Source organism: Tenrec ecaudatus, chromosome 10 (genome assembly GCF_050624435.1).
Source record: "Tenrec ecaudatus isolate mTenEca1 chromosome 10, mTenEca1.hap1, whole genome shotgun sequence".
NCBI lineage: Eukaryota > Metazoa > Chordata > Mammalia > Afrosoricida > Tenrecidae > Tenrec > Tenrec ecaudatus.
Genome location: NC_134539.1, coordinates 115698123 through 115722106, shown reverse-complemented (window position 1 = coordinate 115722106; position 23984 = coordinate 115698123). Strand labels below are relative to the sequence as shown.

General features: G+C 54.2%; 1 protein-coding gene across 2 annotated transcripts in view; it reads right to left on the bottom strand.

Moving 5' to 3' along the window:
* Positions 1–23984, bottom strand: part of RHBDL3 (rhomboid like 3) — a 45782-nt gene that overhangs the window by 9963 nt on the left and 11835 nt on the right. For both annotated transcript variants that reach the window (XM_075559250.1, XM_075559251.1), the window contains 5 exons: positions 18672–18830; positions 14872–15096; positions 11362–11510; positions 10053–10165; positions 2956–3056 (listed from right to left, as the gene is read on the bottom strand). In XM_075559250.1, the coding sequence (XP_075415365.1) occupies positions 2956–3056; positions 10053–10165; positions 11362–11510; positions 14872–15096; positions 18672–18830 (747 nt within the window). The remainder of the gene's footprint in view (positions 1–2955; positions 3057–10052; positions 10166–11361; positions 11511–14871; positions 15097–18671; positions 18831–23984) is intronic.

Below are 23984 nucleotides of genomic sequence, written 5' to 3'. Positions count from 1 at the left end.
CACTCTATACGGATTTAAAAACATCAAGTATGAGATGTGTACATGTGTGTTCACACACAAACAAAAAACACACACCCTAAAGGAGCTCCCAGCTGCGGGGCGATCGCTATAGGGCAAGCATTTTTACACCCACTTTTCCAGCATCTTCCCCTCAACGGCCTTGTGACGAAGGGACTACATGTCAGAGAACTGAGACCCGGCGGAGTTAAGGACTTCCTTCCAGGTCACCCGGCTAACCAGAGGTAGGAAAGGTACTCCTGCCCCAGTGCTCTGACGATTTCCAAGGCCATGATTTCTCTGAGTTTTGATATGGGTGTGTGTAGGTGTGTCTGTGTGTGTGTGTGTCTGTGTGTGTGTGTGTGTTTCACTGGGCATACCACAGAGACGTGTGTGTGTGTGCTTCACTGGGCATCCCACAGAGACGTGTGTGTGTGTTTCACTGGGCATCCCACAGAGACGTGTGTGTGTGTGTGTGTGTTTCACTGGGCATCCCACAGAGACGTGTGTGCGTGTGTGTTTCACTGGGCATCCCACAGAGACGTGTGTGTGTGTGTGTTTCACTGGGCATCCCACAGAGACGTGTGTGTGTGTGTGTGTGTTTCACTGGGCATCCCACAGAGACGTGTGTGTGTGTGTGTGTGTGTTTCACTGGGCATCCCACAGAGACGTGTGTGTGTGTGTGTGTGCTTCACTGGGCATCCCACAGAGACCACATCTTCACTTTGGAAATAACAAGGGAAGTCAATGAGGGCGAACCACATGGAATTGCCAACATTTAGTTGAGCTGCTTCGGAAACGCAGAAACAGCAAATTTTGTGGTTCGACGTGATGGCTCCTGAAACGGCTGAGCGACAAGCTCATTTGGTGGAAGGACAAAAGGACACGGACCTTTCTGGTAAGAAAAGGAGCTCTCCTTCAGCCCCAAACAAGCACCAGACAGCTTTCTCCCCAAGGATCGCTAGTCTCCTCTGCTCCGCGGTGGCCATGCCTCAGTTGGACCAGGAAAGGCCTTTTCCCTCCAGAGGGGCCCCTGGGCTGTGGGAGGGGAACGTGCATCTCCACAGACACGGGCCACTTGCCAGGAAGACACAGGTGCTTTCATACCCCTTCCCACATGCACTCCATCGCTTCCCACCCCTCGGCCCTGGGGTGGTCGGCCCACACCAGGGGAGATCCTGGGGCATCAGGGCTGCTTCCATGAGGCAGAGAAGGCAGTGGGAACAGGGCGGCGTGTCTGCAAACTCCTGTTTGTTTCTTCTCTTCCCGTACTCCTGTAGTTGGTGCTTGTTTGCCTCCGCGCCTCCTTTCCCATACTCCTCCCCTCCCGCCCCCCTGCCCTTCCCCCACACACTGTGGAGGGGGAGAGGCAAGAGAAGGGAGGTTAGCATTTCCTTTCCCAACTGGAAAGGAATTGGGGCAGGGGGAGGGGGTGTGGGGGAGGCCAAAGCAGGAGGAGAACTGGATATGGGAAGGATGTGGCTCCGATAGCTAGCGGATGACCCATTTAAAAGGGGCCCATGTGAGGCAGCCCTGTGTTCCTGGTTTCCAACCGGCTGAGCGGTGTGTGCAAAGGCCTAAGCAGACAGTCCATGTTCACACCGGCACCCCAAGTGTCTCTCCCCCCGCCCCTCCTGCCCATGCACGCCCTCTCTCTCTCTCTGGTCAAAGCAGATGTCCCTGAAGAGAAAGGGCTGGCAGAGCTGGGCTGGCGAGAGTGGGGACAGGCAAGAAGGACAGGGGATCATGCAGAAACTCCCCAAACTGCCCTTTTAAACATCCTCTTTGTCTTCACTGACACGGAGTGGGCACCGCCTGCCACGTGGCCAGTCCTGGGTAGGGGAGACAGGTGAATCAGCCCTGGGTCTGTGGGCCCTGCCAGGCCAGTGAGGGGCACTGAGTGAGATTAGTCAGGTACCTCCCGGCATTCCTCCTCCAGTCTTGGAACTTCAGCTTTCCTTCCACACGTGGACTCTGGTCTCCTCTGTCTCTATTCCGAGTGAAGCCTACCCTGGCTTCCGCTGGGAGAAGTACACTCTTGGTTAAGTTCACATCTATGCTGATCGGTGGCTTTGCGCTTTATCTAGTTTATCATTCTGTGTCACAGATGGAGAAACTGAGGCACAAAGATGCTAAGTAATTTGCCCATGTAACTTCCCATTAGGAAGTAAGGTGACATGGAGTCCAATCCATCGTCCAAATTCTCACAGGAAAAAGGCAAAGAGAAGGTGAGGAATGGCCTGGCAGCAGCCTCAGGAGCAGCACTTGAACCTTTGTCAGAAGGTCCAATTTTGCCACATACTTGATTACAACTTTGGGCAAATCACTTTTGCTCTCAGAGCCTCCTTCCGTATTTAAGGACATAAATGAGATCACCTCTAAGGTCCCTTTTCTTTTAATAAACAATACCAAGCCATGATGTATCATTGTCATACACTGTCTCAAAAAAGCTCATTGACATCCACTTGATGCCGACTCACCGTGACCCTGAAGGACAGGGTGGGATTGCTCCTGTGGGTTGTGGAGAATGTAATTTTTTATGGGACTAGAAAGCCTGGCCTTTCTCCTGCAGAGCGTCTGGTGGCTTTGAACTGCTGACCCTGCGGCTAGCAGTCCAATGAGTAACCACTATGCCACCAGCTTTCCTCCCCAGAGGCCCTAGTCAATAAGAATTCAAACACTTTTAAGCCACTGAATGGAGATGAAGTAGAAAAGGGAGATATTAGATAAGATATGAGTGGTGGGTGGAAGGGACCCATCTGAAATGGGCCTGCAGAGAGGGAGTGGGGCGGGGGGTCTGTGAACTCTGCGGCCAGCCAGGTCTGCCTGGCAGGTGACAGATCCTGGCTGGAGGGTGCACAGGTGAGGATCCAAAGTCCAGCTCTGGAGGGTTAATGCCCAGATTCAGGCACACAGAGGGGAGGACAAGAGCAACGTGCTGGAATCAGGGGAACTCACCATCACGATGTTGGCCAGATGGGCAGAGACAAGTGCGTACACCCCTCCAGAGGAGCCAACGACTGGTGCCGTCATGTCAGCCACAGACACCGCCAAGGACCCTGGTGTAAAAAGAAATAGACAATTCCCCAAATGCTGAGCCATCCTCCCCAAGGCCAGCCCTCCTGTACATCAGCATATACATGCACAATTGCTTTTACACCCTCCTCCTTGACCCCTGCTCCCTACCCCAAAGTCCTTGGGGTGGTTGGTCAGCCCTGAGGTCAGATAGGGCCAAGGAGCCTTCAGGATAAGGCTCGAGAGTCAAGTTCCAACTCTTTCCCCTTTTGATTCCATGTCACCTTGTGACTCACAGTGGATCTCACTGAGGGTTAATTCTTGGCTGGAAGAACAATTGGATTGATGCGTCTCCTATTACAGATGGGACACAAGGATGCAAACAAGGAAGACGATGTCCCCAAAGCAGAACTGGGACTGTAATCCACCGCTTCTACTGCCAGCCACCCTCTGTCCGACAGTGTGCAAACCCAAGGCTTGGAGCAATCGTGCAAAGAATCACTGATCGCAGAGCAGCTCCTTGTGGCTCACATGGCTGGCTGCTAACAAAAATACTAGAAGAAAGGGCTGGTGACTTATTCTGGGAAAAACAAACAAATCAGCCATTAAAACCCAGTGAGTCCACTGCCATTGAATCAATTCCAACTTACAGCCACTCTATACAGGGCTTTTAAGACTGTCAATCTTTACTGGGGCAGACAGCTTCATCTTTCTCCTGAGGAGTGGTTGGGTGGGTTTGAACCACTGCTTTTGTGGTTAGTCACCCAAGGTAAAAGCCTGTAAGAGTACAGTTATCATCTGACACACGAGAGTCAGAATCGACTGGGTGGCAACTGGGTAAGTTCTTGTAGAGACAACTGGCCACGGAGAGTCAGAAAACAGGGCCGTGCATGTTACATACATGCTCGCCTTTCATTCCCCAAACAATTCTTTGAAGCAGGTGCCAGTGGTCTCATTTCAGAGATGAGAGAACCGAGCCTGGTGTCACCTAGTGAGAAACCTTGGGACCAGGGTTGACATGACATCTGTTGCTCTTGGCCTCTGTGGTGACTTTTCTCCAAGCTGGTAGAAAGGCAAGGCTTCAGACTAGTTCTTCCTGGCGCAGTGATGGCTGATCAAGCAAAGATGGAATGGACCTAAATTCGCAAAATGTGGGTGTACCAGGATGATAACGGGAAAGGGAAGACTTAGGGGTTAATACCCTGCTAGAACCGAAATCTCCCTCTTAGAACACAAGGGCAATGTGCATGTTGCATAGCAACAGGCTCCCTCGAAGGACAGAGCTGGAAACAGCAAGGTCCGGCTCAAAGATGGCATCACTCACCATGGTTGCAGCAAGAATCCAAGCCATCAGGCTCCTGAAAGGGGTCACCACACCTCTTCCCAGTCTCCCATCTCAGGGCTTCCATCCATCGCTTTTCCTCATACTAGGTATAATCCCATTTTGGTACACTCAGTTGTACAAATTCACATCTCTCCTGATTTCACATCGATCCACGACTGGACTGATTGAAACTTGCTTGCCGAGACCCCTTAATACAGCTCCTCATGTGGTGGTGACCCCCCCCAACCATACATTATTTTCGTTGCTACTTCATCACTGTCATTTTGTTGCTGTTATGAATCGTCATGTCAATATCTGATAGGCAGGATATATTTTCATGGTTACACATTGAACATAATTCAAGCAGTCATTCATCACAAAAACAATATGTCATTATATATTGTGGACTATTTATTTCTAATGACAAATCAATGACATTTTGTCTTGAAGCATGGAGTAGCATGGGTAACAGTCTATCTGCGTGTGGGCGGACATGCTTGGAGACAGACAGAGGAGCAGTGTCTCGGTTCTTAAGACCATCAGAAATATGTGTTTTCCGATGGTCTTAGGTGACCCCTGTGAAGGGGCCATGACCCAGAGGTTGAGAACCGCTGCCCGATACAGAGGTTAACCTCCACCTTCTACAGGGAATGAGGACAGATTTCGGCCAGCCAGCCCCACCTGGCACTCGACAGATGCGTGTGTGTGTGTGTGTGTGTGTGTGCTGGAAAGGACCTTTCTCAGGCACACACACACCATCTAGACAATACCAACTTTTCTCCAGCTGAGCCGAGTCACCAAAGGCCAACAGGATCTCCCCAGTGGAGTTCCTTGGGAGGGAAAAAAATGTCCTTGAGAGCCATCTGGGAGAGAGGCAGAGGGATGATGTCACCCCCTCTGGGGGAAGGTGGGTGGGTGACTCTCGGTCAGAGGATGGCAAGCGCTTGTCCTGGGAGGGGCGCAGGGCAGAGAGGAGAGGGGAAATTTATTGTTCTGGTCTCATTTAAGTGTGATCAATGGTTTGGCTTCCAGGGAAGGACAAGGAGACTAAAAATAACTGGGAGGGAGAGCCCAGGGCCAGGCAGACGGACGGAGGAGGCCCGACTTGGGTGAATGCGCAGAAACCACGGCTGGAAACTGCCCGCAGGCTCAGGAGCCAATTAGCTCCTGTCTGGGTGGAGAGCAGGAGGGACAGGCTGAAGGCCAAATCCTGCAGGCTGTGTGGGGGTAGAGGAGCCACCACCTAGGAGGAGGCTGAGCCCATGCCAGGAAGGACAGCCACCGGAGCCTGGAGGAGCCCTGTACCAAGACACCCTCTGCCTTCTCCCAGGCCACCTCTGCTGACTGCCACCATCCTTTGACCTTTGGTCTCACCGGGGAGTGGGGGTGGGGAGGGGGGGTGTCATCTCTAGAAACAAAACAAAATAAACTGTCCCAGAACTCCCTGAGTCTCTTCTCCCCCTCCCAGAGCTGCTGTAAATCTTTCTTCTCTTCTTTCATGCCTTTTCGTGGGCTTTAATTAACTATTGATCTATTGTCAGATAATGTGGGTTTTTTTCTGCTTAGCTGTGGGTGGGGTCAGCTGTATATAAGGGAGGTGGAGGAGGGGGGAGTCCCAGGGAGACAAACAAACAGCAGCGGGATCTGCATGACAAAGGATTCCCACGCTCTCTCTTGGGCGGGCGGCTGGCTGGGAGCTGCATTGCAGGGCTGTTCTGTTCGGGGCTGGCAGCCCAAGCCACCGCTGCCGCTGCTCATTAATTACCTCGGGGACAGAGGAAGCCCAGCTCGGGGGCTAGCCTCTGCTCACACACGTCCTCACCACCAGCCCAGCGTCTGCACCCTGCCTTTTCCCAGTCCTGTGAGCAAGGAGGCCTCAGGGCAGGGGTTGGCCAGCCAGGGGTCAAGCCTGTCTACACTGACCTTTCCCTCACCCTACCCCTGGTTCCAGTCCTGACCCTATGGCCAGTCAGGGGACAGCGTGCAATTGCAGCTGCAGACTTGACTGGGAGCATGTCTGGCCAGTGGTGTGGCCTTAGGGGATTCTTGGGGACTCAGTTTGCACATCTGTCAACTGAGGAGCGGCAGAGACCCTCTTGCAAAGGCAGCCTGACCCTGACTCCACCAGAGTCTCACCTGCAGGCTGACCCGCGGGGGGCCTGGGGAGCAAAGGTTCCCACCCGCTGGAGGGAACCCCAAAGGTGTGCCTTTCTGACCGGAAATTCAATAGATCTCCTTGGCCTAAGACGCAGTCTCAGAACCCGGTTCTAGAACGCGGAAGCTGATGGTCCAGGCAGTGGCGGCATGAAGACTTTCTCAGTGACACAGACAAGTTCAAGACTAGAGCGATTGGAAGAGACCAGATGCAAACCAATGTGGGGACGAGCGTGGAAAGATCTAGAGCAGGAAACACAAGCCAGGCAGGACACCTTCACAGCTACTGGGCACCTAGCAGATGCCTTGAGGCCAGTAGGAATGCCAAGGAGGTCGTGGGGGTCAGAGGGTAGAAAGAGAATGCCAAGCTACTTCCGGGAAGGGCTTTAAATTTCCCCCAGCAAAATTCTGAGTCCACGCCAGCACACAGATAAATTGGTGACTTGGCCACCATACGTGCCGTGACTGTGGTTTTATCGGTTTTTTTTTTTTAACCATGTTAAGCTTTTGAAAAATTGAAAGCGGTGTGCTCCCCCACCTCTCTTGGCCATTAAAATTAAAGCAAGAGCTGAAGAATGTCTAACTTTAAGCCACGAGAGTCATATACGCATGCTTTTTGAAATGGTATTCTGCAGTATCTGCTTGTGCTGAGGTTCCCGGGGGGTGCAGTTTGCACTTGGCGGCTAAGCTAAGAGTTGGCGGTTTGAACCTATCCGGGGGTCTGCAGAAGAAAGGTCTAGTGATCTGCCAAGAAGAGCCCATTGGAACCGTTCTACTCCGGAAGTAACACATGGGGTCACCATCAGTCAGCAGCTACGAGAAGAGAATGGGTTTGGTTTTGAAATCGAGCCAAACCCTGAACAAGACTGCCCAGGGTGGGGGTGACACCTGTGGCTTGTCATCTGAGCTCTTCACGAAGTGAATACTCTGGCTGTTACAGGGCGTAATTGTCAGTCACATGGCTGCCTATAGTGAGATGCAGCCTGGTCTCAACTACTGGCTGTGAAAGCACAGAGCCTCGGGGGTCAACAGGGGAAGGAAGCTCTATCCTTCCTCAGCTGGGCAAACTGGAGTGAGTTGTTCTGCTTCTTTGAACCTCCCATAGACGGAGGTGATAGGACCCACCTCCTGGGATGGTTGGGACGAGTCAAGCCTTTGCCACCTGTCTGGAGCTCCCCCCGGACTCGGTAGAGGTGAGCTATCATTGTGAAACTTGGCATGGACTTGAAATGCTGGCCTTGGGCGGGAATTCGCAGGAGCAGAGGTCCCAGCAGGACCTCTTGGCTTCTGACAAAAGAACTGCACGAGGGCATGTCTACCTTTAGAGTCCCTCAACGCGATGGTCATGGTTCGGAGGACAGCCTTCGGGCTGAGACAGCCTGGTTTGGAACCCAGCTTCAACACTTGCCTCCGTAAACCTCGGCTTCTCTAACCAGTAAGGAGGGTTGTGATCAGGATTAAATGCAGTCTGCACATGGCAGGGGCTTGATATGCATTTGGTACAAATCCCAAACTGAACCAGCTGCTGTGGAGTGAATTCGGTGCAGGGCAAACGCCTCGCTGCCTGTCTGCATGCAGAATGGCGTTGTGTGTCCCAGGGCGCTCCAGGCTTGGACCTCTCAGAGGCAGATCGGAAGGCCTTTCTTCCGAGTGTCTCTTGGTGGGTTTGAACCACCAACCTTGTTTCTAATAGATGGGAGTCCATCACTTGTGTCACCCGGGGACTCCCACGGGATAGCAACAGCAAAAGAAGCCGGTTGGCATGGCGTCCGTTCTGAGCTGTGCTCTGTCGCGTTTCTGAGGTTGTGGTCTTTCAGAAACATCACTGTCAAGCCATTCTTCCATGGCATCTGTGGGTGGGCTGGACCCCCGCCAACCCTTCAGTGAGTAGTGAGGGCTGAACCTATTGCACCCCCACCCCCCGCGAGCTCCCCAGTCATGCTCAGGCTGTCTGGAAACAGGAGGGGTGCACCTGGAGTGGAGAGGGAGGGATGGTGGGCAGGGCTGTCAGCTCCATCAGCTCACTGCCTGCGATCACTGACATGATATGTGGTGACCAGAGTGCCCTCCGGTCTGAGACAATGACTCAGAGGGAGCAGTGCCCGTCATGCGCAGTGCAGACACCGGTGTCCCCAACACTCTCCCCCCCAGTCAGCAGGCACCTGCAGTCCTTCCCCACCCGGCACCGGCGCACGTGCCCACACCGGCTCCCCATCGGGTGCTGCCCGCTTGGGTGAATCATCTTGAGTTTTATTTCTGTCTTCTGGGCAATTCCATCTAATTGAATCCTAATGCAAGTGTTACGAGTGTCTTCCTGTTCCTCGCCATTGAACATCTGGGCCTCGGGTGTCTCGGTGAGGAAAAGGCAGCAATCCATCCCAGGTGTCAGGCGAGCGAGCAGTGTGCGCATCCCATGGCTGTTCTCCGCACTCAGAGAGGCTGGCTGCTTTGGCTCAAGGGCGAGGAGGGGGCTGCGTGCTGGAGGAGACCGCTCATGCCCTCGCGCTCACAGAACAGCTTGAGACGATGGTCCCGGCCCTGGCTGAAGGCTCATGAACTTGAAGATCAGGCTGGTGGAGGTGAGACCCTTCCCTCTCTTGGATTCCTAAAACCACTTCAGTTCCTCCCTGAGTCCCTGCTGGCCCCTTATTTACAAGGCCAGCAGGGCCCCACTCTGCTGATGACAACTTTAATGCCACTCAGAAAGGATTAAGATCTTACTTAACCACACACACAAAGCTCCCTTGGGCACAGCTGTCTAGTTGAAGAGCTGAGGCGGCAAACCTTGTTTTAAAAAAAAAAAGAAAGAAAACCAGCGACATGGTTGGAAGCCTCGTGAGTGGGCTTGCTGCTCCGAAGGCAGGCTGGTGCTGGCTTACATGCCACCGTCACCTGCCCCAAGGTCCTGCGGTGGTGACTGCTTGGGACTCTTCACTCAGACCCTCCAGTAGGCTCAAGCAATGGGTTGATGGCCAACCTGGGCAGACGTACAGCTACTGCCCTGGCCAGGGAGGTCCCTGGCTGTCCCACCGCCTGCAGGCCCCAACGCCCTGTGTGATCTGTGCACATGTAACACAGTTGTGCCCATGAATCACCTGACTCCAAATTCCCAAGAGCCCTGTAGACGTATCTCATTATTTAAAACAAAACTCAGCCAACGAGTCCATTTTGACACTTGGCGACCCTCGAGGACAGAGTAGAATGGCCCCTGTGGGATCCCAAGGATGTACATCTGTACAGGAGTAGAGAGTCTCATCTTTCTCCTGAAGGGTGGCTGGCTGTCTTGAACTGCTGGTCTTGTGATTAACAGCCTGCATAACCCACTAGGCCACACATTTCATTAGCACCATCTTAGAGCTTAATGGGGCCCTGAGAGGGGAAGGGATTTCCCCAAGGTCACATGGCAGGGTGATCGCTGGCCAGTCAGCCAGGTCCAAATCCCTTTGTCCTCACACACCTGTTGCCTCTCTTCACTGGCAGTCCGTGTCTAGCATCCAGGAACCTCGGTGATGGAGGTCCTGTGTGTCCCCTGGGAACCTGGGGACGGGGCCCACCAGCCTACCTGCCACAACGCCGGCCACATAGACAAGCCCGATGCGGGTGGCTCCGTGCACCATCTCCAGGGGTACCCCCACCAGCAACTGCAGTACCACGTTGAGTCCCAGGTGTTCTATCCTATGGCAGAGAGACCGCATTCATTCATTCATCCATTCATTCACTCACCCAACAAACACCATATAAGGGGGCTTCAAGAAGTTCATGGGGGCGGGGATTCTATGGTCTTTTTGTCCCAATTGTGAAGCCCCCTGGTATGCTCCCACTGTGCACCAGACCCGTCTCTGCCCTCAGAGGGCTCACTGTCGCGTGAGAGGAGGCACTCGGATGAGCGGGGCCCCCACTCCTTCCCTGCAGCTAGGACAGGAACGCGTGCACAGTCAGTCACTGGCAGTGTCTGCTCTTGTCATCGTGAGAAGGGCCGTCCCGTGAACACATGAGCAGCCCAGGAGGGCACTCTCAGACAGCTGGTGAGTGGCCAGGTGGGGGCCACAGCCCAGGTCTCTGATCTGCCTGAGCTGTTTCTGCTACCCAGCCCTCCAGCCCCTCTACCTCTCCATTGCTGAGTTTCCAAGAGCAGCCTTCGAAACAAGTGCAGGTAATAAAGATGTCTCTTGCTGTTCAACAATTCTACGGAAAGTCTCCTGTGTGTGCAGCAAGGGGGGAGGGGAGTCCTCCCTCAAGTGTGAGAAGAGGCTGGTCTGCCCACTCAGTCCTGGGAGGGAGGATCCCGGGTTTTCGTAACCCGTGAGTGGCCTTCTGTGGCCTGATCTTGGGGCTAAAGGTGTGGGGTGTACAGCTGAGCTCCTTACCAGAAAGATGGCGACATTATTATTATGAAATCCCAGGGGTGCTTTCCAGGTTACAAAGGGCATTAACACCCATGATCTCATTTAAGCTGGGCTTACAGCAGCTGGGCGGGATGCCTGGTGTGACTTAAGCCCCGGAGCACTAGCACATGGAACGAGTGGCTAGGGCCCTCGCCGGGTACGTGGTCCTGCTCCTGGCCTGCAGGGCCCTGTCTGAGGCCCAACTTCTGAGCTACCTGGAGGACAAGGGGGCTGCTGGGCTTCTGTCCTCAATTCCCACCAGGCCTGGAACCTTCCACCTTCTTCGGACTGCTAGCTGAAGGAGTCCAGGGAGATAGGAAGCGGGGAACCTTAGGAACTTTCTGGCCATATCGTTGAGATCCAGCCTCCGAGCCTGAGCCTAGAAGAAGCCAGGTGAGGCAGACTCAGGGCTCCCGCCCCCCACACCTAAGCTGCTCTTTCTCCTCCACCACAGGGACAACCGGATCCCCGCAGTCAAGGACTCACCCTGCGTGCATGAAGATGTAGGTCAGGTATCGCCAAGCCTGTTCTCGGAGCTGTGGGTGGTAAACCAGTGTGTTCTTCAGGTAACTCGGGTGGGTCACCTGCAGGACAAATTGATCCAGCGACACGCCGTTGTACAGGAAAAAGGCCACCTGGAGGGAGCCGCCGAATGGAGAGGACTTGTTACTGGTGTGCCACTGTCCAGGGGCCTCTCTCACCATCCCGACAGGATGATGACTTAACCTTCTTGTTCTCCCTCCCACAGCCAGGGCCCAATCCAGCCTTCCTCCGGCTCTCCCTCACGCTGTCTGGCTCTCCACTGCTGGTCTCTTTGCTCATAAGGCCTTGGTGTGCTGCAGAAAGAACTTGGAGGGTTGACGCTTTTATTTCGTAGCACCCCATCGCCTATGGGATGAGGCAGTCCCACAGCAGTGGACTTGGCTCACGGCTGAAGGACAATTGCTTAAGCTCTTAAAAAGTAGCTATTTTAATGTATGGATGTGCTTTATACAATTGATGTATGTATATGTATGGACTGTGATAAGAGTTGTATGAGCCCCTAATAAATTGTTTAAAAAAAAAAGCAAAAAAAAAAGTAGCTATTTTAACTTTTCCCCCCCTTATTTCTGAAAACCACTCCAAAATGTATCTTTTGTGTCCTTGAATTCTCTCAAAGGACCAAAAAGAAAGAAAGAAAGAAAGAAACAAACAAACAAACAAAAACATCGTATTTTGAGGCTGTCATAAGCATTGATTTGGACTTTAAGAGTGATGTGCGCTCTAGAAATTGGGGTCTCCAGGTTGTCCTTCCTGCACGAAATGACCCCAAGCTCGAGTGCTTCTCTAAGGGCTAGGCCTGGTTTTACAAGCCTGGCCCGTGCTGCAAGGGCGGCAGCTATTACTGGTTGTGAGCGTGCTCCCTCCGCACAGGTTCCCATTGTGTCCCTTTGAATCTTCCATCAATCAGAAAACCAGCCTACTAGAACTGAAACCCACTGCCACGGAGCTGGTTCTGACCCACGGCAACCCTACATTACTCACCCCCAAGCCCCAAACCAACCCAAGCCAACATCTCATTGCCATCCAGGCAATGCTGACTCACAGGAACCCTCTAGGACAGGGCAGCACTGGCCCTGTGGGCTTCCCTGACTGTAACTCTTTATGGGGGTAGAAACCTTGTCTTTCTCCCGAGGAGATGGCCGGTGCTTTCGAACTGCTGACCTTGCAGATAGAAGCCAATGAGTAATCCACTAGGGCTCCTTACAACCTTACATTAGAGCTGTGTATTAAACAAGCGCCTTGGGTTTTCGTATCCAAGCAAACTAACAACCCAAGCCAGTGGCCTTCGCATTGACCTAAACTGATGGCGGAGCTCCGTGGCGCAGAACACAACGCTCCATAGAGTTTTCTCGGCAACCTTCTTTCACGGAAGCTTAGATTACCAGGTCTTTCTTCCTAACCACACAGCTGGAGGTTAGTGCTCACACCCCCCAGGGACCTCGGCCTTCCTACATGGGCTCTGAGCTCCTCGAACGGTCTCCAGTGTCCTCTGGATTGGTAGCTAGAGTTTACACAGCTGAGTTTTCTGGAAAGCACTCCGCTCTTGGACAATCTGAACACAAAATCAGGCTCCTCGGGAGGACCCGGGGCCAGTGATGGGGATTCCCCGGTCCTCGGTTTCCTCCTCTGGAATGGGAACACCAACCAATCCCTGTACTTCCAGAATTGTCACAGAGGGACGCCATGCCAGGCACACACCCAGTGACAGGGCTATACCCTCCCTGTGCTGAGCCTGGGAATGGCTTTGGTCCCCTGGCAGCTGGACTCTCTGGGGAGTTGTTCTGTCCACCAAACAACAGGAGGGTGGCCTGGCAGCAAATACAGCTTCTAAGGCATCTGGTTATTATTGGTCCTCAAATAGCAGTTAATAAATAGACTGGCACAGCAAGTTCTTAAAGAATAAATCCAAGAATATCTCAGAAAATGGCAACTTTGCTGTGTACTTGGATGACGCCATAACAACCCGCGGAGATGCTCTGGCCTGCAGACCAGAGAGTCTGGCAGAGAAGAAGAAGAACCCCCTGCCGTCCTTGCAGGAACGTGGTACAAACATATGCAAAGTGGTGAGTGGGTCCGAAGCTCCAGGCTCCGGCAGGGGAAGCGTGGAGATCATGGGATCCTAAGGGCCGTCCAGTACCCATCCAGGATCTCAGGTGGGAAGGTCACAGGCTTTCTGGCTGGATAGTGAGAAGAATTCGGAGCTCTCCCCAGAAGGGCTTAGATCCGGCATGGGGTATCTTTGGATTTCTGTTGTCTGAGCAGGAGGGTTTGAGCGTAACAAGAGTCAGGGATAATTTCCTAAGGGGAGGGTGTGCTTGTCAAGACCTTAAGACTTTGTTTGCGCAGCAACATCCCCATGAACAAGGGAGTTCCAAGTGCTCTTTTCACTGTTTCTCCACCAACATTGTGAAGCCCCTTGGTAACTGTGTGGTGGAACCCCTAGGGGTGCAAACGGGTCATGGGGAATGAGCTTGGCTGCTCACCAAACTGTTCGAATCCACCCAGAGGCCCCTCAGAAGATCTCTTCTGAAAACATCGTCCATTAAGCATGCTTCTGCAGCACAGTTCTAAGGACACATAGTGGTTACCCTGTGACAGAACTGGCCCAGGGGCAACTGCTGTGTGGGATGCTCCTGTGGGCGGGCAGCACCAGTGGCCTTTCTCTCCCTCTTGAGAGTAGCCTGATGGGGAGGAGGGTGGCGGGGCGCCTGGTCAATCCTGTTTTTCAGATGGAAAAATGGAGTCGCAGGGAAGTAACTTGTCCAGTTACTCAGGGAAGCACTGAAATCAATGGGTCTTAATGAGTTAGCCTAGGAGCCCTGAAGTCATAGTGGTTATCTATTGGGCTGTCAACTTCAAGGTTGGCAGTTCGAGACCACCAGCCATTCCTCGGGAGAAAGACGAGACTCTAAAGAGTTATGGTCTTGGAAACGTCTTTTAGCTAAAACGTGGTACAGTTCTACCCTGTGATGCTATGAGTTGGCATCGACTTGATGGCACTGAGTTTGTTTGTTTTTTAATGAGTTAACCTGGCGAAACCCCTCAAAGCAAGGAACACAATTTCTCTATTGCTTCTGTCTTGGTGGGTGGTTATAAGGAAAAGAAGCCTAGTGGCTCAGCGGTTAAGCACTTGGCTGCTAACCAAAAGACTGGCAGCTCATACTCAGTAGCTGGTCCCTGGGGGAAAGATGGGGCTGTCTGTTATGGAAACCGGATGGTGAGGTGGCATCCTGTCTTATAGACTTGCTATGAGTAGAAATCAATTCTACAGCAGGGGGGCTTCGGTTATATGGTTCTATATATGTGGTTATATGGTGGAAACAATCGTGTTGGAACATCTCTTTGAGACACAGCATAACAACACTTATGAGTCAGGAAAGGGGTCTGTTTTGTAATGACAAACACCCTGTGCTCCTCGCCCTGCCCTGGCCCCTTCCCCACCCCCATTCTTGCCTCCAGCAGTGTGACCGTGATCATGAACCAGGGCGGGGGGCAGCACGTGTAGCTGTCGTAGTACCACTTGCGGTCAATCTCCCGGGGCAGGGTCTCATAGGCCACGTGGCGGATCAGCCGCTGGGAGAGGTTCAGCCCCTTCTCCTCCAGCAGGGCTTTGCTGCAGAGCCTGCGGTTCCCCTGCAGGATGGCCTGGCGAAAGCTGTTGGACCGCTTGCTGCTCATCTGCATGGGATACAAGGTGGGGGACAGCATCAGAGTCCGGGTCTCACCCTGCTAGGGCCAGGTCTGACCCACAGGTATATTGGGTGACCCATTAGTGCACACTGATTGACTCATCCCCTCCCTGCACCCCCACTGTGGGGGATGATCCATTGTCCATAGAGGGGCTTTGGGTCTCCGCACCAACCCCCTCCATTCTCACCAGTGTACTTTTGTTTGTTCACTGTTTGTTGTGAGTCTTCTGATTCCCGTTGCCCGGTCAGGCCTTGTTCCTTGACCTTAGTATGTTTTGGCGTCTTTTATCAAACAGGATGCCCTCCCTGCTTTTAGTACGTATTTTGCATTTATTTAATTGCAATTTTATATCATGTCCAACAGTGACTATCCTAAAATACTAGTTAACAAATTCCTGAACATTTAGTAGCAGCTGAATCTCATTTTCCAGAGTGGTGGCCCAGCACTGCAGAGAGCCCGGGATGTAACCTCTGGCCATCTGGCTGCAGAGGCCGTACCTGTAAGCGCTAATTTTTTACAACACTCTTATCGACACATAATTCACACCGCATACAAGTCGATGGTCTAATCACAGTAAGAAGAGCTGGTAATCATCACCACAATCAGCTGTAGAACGTTACAGTCTCAGAAACTCAGAGGGGCAGTTCTACCCTGTCTTATAGGGTCATATGAGTCAGCATTGACTTGATGGCAGTGAGTGGTTATTAGTATGCAGGAACTTCCATCAATAACCTTTTTTTGAGAATGAAGGATCTTTAGTACTACTAATTAATAATGTAATCCAGTGTAGAGTCGCTAAAACCGTCTTGTTGCTGGTATTCATATAACCTAAGAAATATGGCAACTAAGCAATTTACACTCTATCACATATGACTCCATGATCACAATGGATCATAAGCAGTCCTAAGGATTCTGTATGGTCTGGAATGAGGGAAGGTCCATAGGAGGTTTGTGCGTCAAACCATGAGCTACTGCACTGAGTGAGAGACCCCCGGAACCAGAGCCAACCCCCAGCGAGCCTGGACCTCGTAGTGTCTAGCAGAGTACTCCATGGCACGCCTGGCAGCCAGCCCAACTCCCAGAGACCAGAGGCAGCTCTGCTGATTTCCAGCCACCGGGGCCTCCTTTGCCTCCGCCACCCTACGGGCCAGCAGTCAGCATTAGGTTAACGCTGCAGGCAGAAGGGAGCCAAGCTAGACGAGGGCTCCAGGATTTGAACTCCTGTCGAGTGGAGGGCAGCTTGGCAGGGATCTGGATTCAGACCAGGCCAGATGAGTTTCTTTGGTGTCCTCCTGCTCCAGGGCTCTGTCTTCCTCTCCTTCCCAACCAAGCTTACAGCTCCCCCTTTCCAGTAGGCCCACCCAGGGGAACACCTGTTCGCATCTCCTCCACACCTACAAAGCTTGGATCCGGCTCTTCTTAAGAGCTCGGGAGTTCTGTAACTGTGCACTGTGGGCCCCTGGCAGAACCACAAGGTCCTGTTACTATCCTCTCCCCCTGAGACCCCAGAGCACACATACTCACAAACAGGTGTCCAAGACACCCACTCTGCATGAATACAGGAGGAGGGGTGTGGGTGTGTGCACACGCCCACCATCCACTCTGTCTCCCCGAGGTTCCTAGAACTGTGCAGAGCAAGGTGCGCATCCTGGTATGGGACGTCACATATGGTGTGTGCACAGATGTGTCTCCAGCAGCAAAGAGATGATAAACTGCATTATGTCCACATTATAAGCGTAGGGACTGAAGCTTGCGGAGGGTAAGCAACTTCCCCGAGGCCCCACAGTTCGTAAATGACAGAATCAGGATTCAAATCTACGACTCTGATCCCAGAGTTAGGCTAGCCCATATGGTGCCTGGGTGCCCAGTAGCTAAAGAGGCCTCTCCTGCCCATGTCCGGGCCAGAGTTTAGGCCCTACTCAGTGATTTGCACACTATACAACCTGCACACCCCTACTGTGACCACCCTGACTGCTAAGCTGTAATGCTAATTCAAAAGGGGATGGGGCTGAACAGAGCCCCATGGGAACACTGGACAGAGGGGTGGTGGTGGGAAGGGGCTTAGGAAGGATGTAGAGGAGTTTACCTGATCAAAGAAGATTAAAAGACGAGGAAAACTTCCAGAAGACTGTGCCTTATTTAATCCTACAGCAATACCCCAAAGAGGATATTCCGTGGCCTCACCTTACAGATAGGAAAGCCCAGGCTGAAAGGATCTTCCCATGAGCAGCAAAGGCTGAGCCAGGACTGACGCCAGACCCCGGGCAATCCACTTATTCTAAGCTTTCCCCTCAGTGAGCCCCTCCTTGGTCTTCAGCTCCAGGGCAGCCCTGCTCACATGAAGCCAGGCATGCCGCCCTCACATGGACTGCCAGGCTTAGAACTTTAACAAAGGCATTGGACATTAGTAATAAGCAGGCTGACTTGACTCTGCTGAACAGAAGCTTCTCCTGGGTCCAGCCACATAGCCCTGAGTCTGGACAGGGCTGTGGTGTTTCAGCAAATACCCTGACACTCAGACTACGAGAACCCACATGGGCTCAGAGCTGTGCCCTGGTCCTGCCCTTGGATCCCAACGGTCCCCAACCCCTATGCACAGTTCTGCGGTGCCCACTGCTGAGCTCTGCTCCCACCTTCCAAGAGCTGTGCCCTTTGGGCACCTTCCGGCAGGGCTGCCTGCCTCCTCTCACAGGAGGTCAGGTCCTGGGGGCCTGGGAGCTTCACCCAGGCTGGCTCACTCTCGCCACTTCTGGGTGTGACCTGCAGAGAGGTGACTGTCTCCATTGTACCCACAGAGCAACCTTCTGGTACCTTCTTCCTTAGTCCTCCTGCTTATGGACGTGGTATCTACCAGTGTCCCCTCCGTTTCACCAAGATGAGTCAAATGCTACCCACTTCACCCCCCACCCCCATTCCGCCCACTCCAGTCCTGCCATAGCGCAGCAGTAACCCCCAATGAGCAAGAGGGCCTCCTCCATGCTATCAAGTCGCTGGGCAGATTCACTGGCCTCTGGTCTCAGGCCCAGGACAGCGGGTGTGATGAGTTTGGGCCCTAGTCATGTGCTCCACTGCTCCTGGGGACATCGGTGCTGACAGCCCCTGTCCCCCCACAGCATCCACTCCACATTCCTTCTTCCAACAATACCTTCCCCACCCACTCTCAACCTTCCCTTTTGTGGGGTTGACACCACTCCCAGCTCCCAGGGAGGCCAATGATTGGTTTGAGTCCATCCAGATCCCACTTGATCCAAGCTAGGCCAAGGGCAGGGAGACTTGGGTGCAGGAGATACCAACACAAAACAGCCTCCTCCCCCTCCTCCTCCTCCCTGCATGTGCCACCACAAACTGGAGGGTGGGAACTGCCCCGAGGAGGCTTTTGATGGACCGACTGCAGAACCAGGAGGCAAGAGAGGCTGGGTTGTGGGTGGCATTCTTTCACTTGCCAAAGCCTGGGATGTTCCAGTGCTTTCTTGGTGTCAGATCTTTCAATGGTCCCCAAGGGTCATCTACGCCACGACCCCCACGCACGGTCCTCCCAGCAGCCAGGGCCCCAGAGTGCTCACCAGGTTGACAAAATCCTGGTAACAAATCTGCCCGTCAGCATGGCTGTCGGCGAGGGCCAGGAGCACCTCCCTTTTGTGCGGATCCAGCTCGGAGCTGCGGCTCTCCAGGAGGCTCCGGAACTTGCCGGTGCTGATGAAGCCCGTGTTCCCGGGGTCAAGCTGACGGAGAAGCACACACAGACATCACATCAGGAGGCAGCGCCCTCCTCTCCTCTCCACCACCTCTCGCCAGTCCCTGCGCCCAGCCCTGGGCCTGCAGAGACCGGGGCGGTTTCTGGGCAAGCCCACGGGAAACATCCACAGGGGCGAGCACAAGCACTTCTGTCCCTGCAGGCCCCGGAGCACCCCGTCGTCCTGCTCAGGGAAAGACACTGGGGCTCAAGGACAAAGGACCCCCTCCCCTCAGTCGACTCCTGTGAGCCTGGACAACAAGGGGACAGGGCAGGTGAAGGTGGGGAGTGGAGGGAGGTGAGAAGTTTCTGGGGCCTGAGAAGGTGATGAGGGCAGGAGGGGAAGGAGGAAGCTTCTCTGGAAGGTTCTCCAGCGGCGGCAGGCAGGGAGGAAAGGGGGCTGGGCCGGGGACTCCAGTGGGGGGGCACTAAGGGTTGTCCCTCCCTTGCCTGCAAAGGTCCTCTGGAGGAATTTGGAAGCAACTATTAGATGCCTATGAAGACCCCAAACTGAGCACGCTCCTATTCAAGGCCCGAGCCAGGTGGGAGGTACACCTGGGCAGTCTAACCCAGGCCCAGGCTCATGACATCACTCAGGTGGGCACAACTCAACCAATAGGATCTACCAGTACTTTCAACCACGCCTTTCCCCAGCCAAGGGGTGGGCTAGGATAAAGGCAGGGAGCGAGCTGAGGGTCGCTCTATCTATCCACTTACTCTCTGGCCCACACTGTAGCTCCGCGGCCTCTTGACCCTTTCTCCCTCCACCCCTCGGTCCCTGGCATCCTTCCCCCAGTTCCGCAAGTGTGGGTGCAATGTTCCATGAGGTTGCTACGGCCCAGTTGTGAACCCCTCGGAGACGGTAACCCCTGAAACTGGCCCGGTCCTTCCTAAAAACTCACTTGGATCACACAACGGGCTTCTGCGCAAATTCTTTCATTGTGCGCAGCCAAGAATCAAGGTGTGACCCACTCAAGAGATCTTACAGAAGCACCCCGTGCAAGCCCTTCCTTCGGGCTATGGCCCCTGCGGTGTGCCCCTGTGCCACCACGCATGGCCACACCCAGGCCCTGGCCTGGACAACGGCCTCAGCTCCTTTCTCTCCAACGCCTGGGAAACTCCTGCGGCACCTCCTGACTCAGCAGCCTCCTTCCCTTGAAAGCCTCCCCTCTGACATGGCATCGTGTGTGTGTGTGTGTGTGTGTGTGTGTGTGTGTGTGTGAAACTATAGACAGCCAACCATTCGCCATCTCAGCCATCTCCAGTGTACAATTTTGCGGCATTCATTACTTCACCGTGATACGGAGCCGTCGCTACCATCTGGTTGCAATTTTTCCCTCATCCTTCACAGAACTCAGGACCCCGTAAGCAGCCATGTCCCTGGTAATGGCGGGCACGCTCTGGTCGACGCTGCATACCTCACCAATGTGGGGCCGTCCCATCTTTGTCCCCTCGAGCCTGACTTATGCCATCAGCATGCGTCCAAGATGCAGCCCTGCGGCAGCCTGTGGCAGAGCTTCCCTTCTCTTCAGTGCTAAGCCACCCAGTGCACAGCTGGACGGCGGTTTGCCTAGCCATCCAGCTGGCCACGGGCGCCCTGCACTTGGCCGAGTCTCTGGACCACCGTCCCCACACTGTCCTCGGCCTGTTGGCGCCTCTCTCTTTCACCTCGGCACTAGACTCACTCGCTAGGCTCCTTGAAGGCTGGCATCACATCTCATGCCTGGTGCTTAGCACCGAGCCTGGCATCGGCGGCACACAGCAAGGTGTGCTGGGTGAATAAAGGGAGAATGTTTGGATGGACACCCGAGCCCACCCAGACCGTGTCACTCTGATCCAGGGCGAGCCCAAGTGGGGCAGAAGACAGCTGGGGCTCTGTAGGGTTTCCCACAGCCGTTGGGGGGGGGCTTACAAGGTTTCTCACAGCCAATGGGGGGGTTACATGGTTTCCCACAGCCGATCTGGGGGTGTTACATGGTTTCCCACAGCCAACCTGGGGGGTTACATGGTTTCCCACAGCCAATCTGGGGATGGCCAGACCTTACTTGCTTCCAGGGTGGTCTTGGGTGAACTCGACCTCCAACTTCTGGGCTAGCGGCTAAGTGCTTTCCTGGTGACTGCACCCAGGGCCCCCACCCATTGATATCAAGTGGATTCTCACTGTCAGGCACCCTGTGGGACAGCATGGAGGGCCCTGCAGGTTCTCAAAGCTGTGAATCTCTGCAGCCACAGAATGGCCCATCCCTCTGCTGTGGAGTGCTGGTGTATTCGAACTGCCCGCCTTGTGGTTGCCAGGTGAACGCTTAACGACTACAGCACCACACCAAACCCCAAACCAAACAAACCCAAACCCGTTGCTGTGGAGTTGATTCCAGCTCACAGTGACCCTGCAGGACAGAAGTGACCCCCCTACCCCCCAGGTGTCCAAGGTTGTGAGTCTGGAGGATGCAGACCCCTTGATCTGTTTACCATGGAGCATCTTGGAGGTTCTAACGGATGACCTTTCTGGGTGGGGGGACAGCCCAAAGCTTAACGCAGGGCACCACCGTACCACTGTACCACCGTACCCCGCCCCCAAGCCCCAAACCCAATCTACATATAGCCTCCTCCCTGGGGGAGGGACAGCAGAGAAGAGGGCAGGGGGAGACGTCAGACAGTGTAATATATGACAAAATAATAATAATATATAAATGATGAAGGGTTCACGGGGTGGGGAGTAGTGGGGAGGGAGGAGGAAAATGAGCAGCAGATATTAAGGGCTCAAGTAGAAGGCAAATGTTTTGAGAATGATGATGGCAACAAATGTACAAATGTTCTTGACACAATGGATGTATGTATGTATTGTGATAAGAACTGTACGAAGAAAAAACAACTGTATGAGCCCCCCAATAAAATGATTTTAAAAAACAAACCAACCCAAACCCTCCGCCAATGATCGAGGCAATTCTGATTCACACCAGCCCTGTAGGACGGAGAAGAACTGCTCCGGTGGGTTTCTAAGACTTTAACACTTTACAGGAGCAGCTAAGTCTCACCTTTCTCTTGAGGGATGGCAGGTGGATTTGAACTGCCAACCTTGTGGTCAGCTGCCCGATACCTCTCAGGCTCCTTTGACTGCCAAAGATGGACAGTACTCTTCTACAGTGAGTGCCAGTGGCTCAACCAGAAAGGCAGGGGTGTGCAAATCTCCCTCTGTACCCCTAGAGTCCCCCAGAGCCCCATCCCTCACACTGCCTTGTCTCTGTCTGGTCAGTGTGCGAGCCTTCTTGGTCACACAGTGCCGCCACACTCAAGTTCTTAGTACAATCGGTGGCTCTGCTGTGGGCAGTGTGTGTGTGTGTGTGTGTGTGTGTGTGTGTGTGTGTGTGTGTGTGTGTGTAGGAGGGCTGCCTGCCTGTGCTGCGGGGGTTTCTCCCAGGGAATCCGGAAGACTGAGCCAGAGTCTCCCCTTCTACAGCTAAGGTCACCGCAGGATATTTTAGGAAAACAGACTCCGTGCGCAGCTTTTCTAAGACAATCCATGAAAAACTGCCAAGTGTCACAAGTCAGAGATGACTTCAACCCCCTCAGCACTCACCGAGAGAGGGCTTCTCTACAGACCCCTTGAAACCTGCATCCCACCCACCTCCCCCTTCACTGCCCTCCACCCCAAACGACAAGTTTCAGGGCTGATAGCTATTTGGCACAAGCTCACCTACCCTACGCCTCCCTTACTTTTCAGGCCAGAGCCAGCCAGGGCAACCAGGTGTGGGAATGGGGGAGTGGTAGGACAGGATCACCTTAATAATGACGCTTCAGGGACCCGGGGGACGGCTGAGGGTGCCAGGGCTGCTTACCTGGGCCTTAAAGAAGGGCCACAATAATAAAAGCATCTCGTATTTGCTGAGTGTTTTCTTGGGGCCAAGCACGGTCTACAGATTTCACATGGACAGGCAAACCCCTCCAGAAACTTATGAAGTCAGTTCTATTACCATCTCCGTATATGATGAGAAAGCACAGGGAGGTTAAGGACCTTCCTGGTGAGCATCAGAGCCAGGGCGCCACAAGCAGGGAGCTTAGATGCTGCCTCTGGAGCGTGGCTGCCAGGGGCTGACCTGCTCGGTGACAGGAGCTGCTCTGCCAGGCTGTCCGTCTATTGCTGAAACACCTCTGCACAATCCACGACCCAACGAGGTGAGGGGCCACCCTGAACAGAGAGAAGCCCCCCAGCAGCAAGCTTCCGGTCACCTCCACTGCCCAATTTCGGAAGTGGAAGGCTTCAGAGGGAGAGAAGGTGGGGCCACCTTCCAGGGAGGGTCTCCTCCCACCCCTGAGCTTCCCCCTGCCCACTCTCCAGGGAGGGTCTCCTTCCACCCCTGAGCTTCCCCCTGCCCACTCTCCAGGGAGGGTCTCCTCCCACCCCTGAGCTTCCCCCTGCCCACTCTCCAGGGAGGGTCTCCTCCCACCCCTGAGCTTCCCCCTGCCCACTCTCCAGGGAGAGTTGCCACCTATGCCACTCTCCCCAGGCTGGCACAGTCCCCACTCCAGCAAAAGACTGACCACTCAAGCCTATCCCACGGAGGCCCCAGTACTTGTCAGGCAGGGGTGGGGGTGCAGGCGGAGAAGCAGCTATGAGCCCTAGGAAGATTCCCAGTGCACAGCTTGGGGCCTGTCCTACTTCAGAGGGGGAGGTGGGGGAGCCCAGGGCCCTGTATGCCTTGGGAGCAGGGGTACCACTCTCCTCCCAGGGGCAGCCTCAGAGGCCTGGAAGGACAGGGGGGCAAGGGTCGGCTGGGATCAACCAAAGGCTCCAGACAAAGGGCCACCTGCTCCCCTCTCCTCTCCCTCTCCCCCTGCAGGGCTCCCTGCTGTTGGCCTAGTGACAGGGGCTGCCCTGTGGCTCCTCCAGCCCCACCCCCACCCCAGCCTCCCTGCCCTGCCCCAGCACACCACAGGCTCCAGACTGCAGAGAACAAGCTGGAACCCAGCCGAGCCACCCTTCTCTGCCAAACTCTACCTTTCTTGCCAGGGCCAGACAGGCCAGACAGCGGGGGTCCGAGCCACCTTCCTAATGAGGCCTCAGGGACGCAAAGGGATGCCCGGCACGAGGGAGAATCAGGGTCCCCCAGAGGCACACAGGATACCCTCCAACCACCCCAACTCC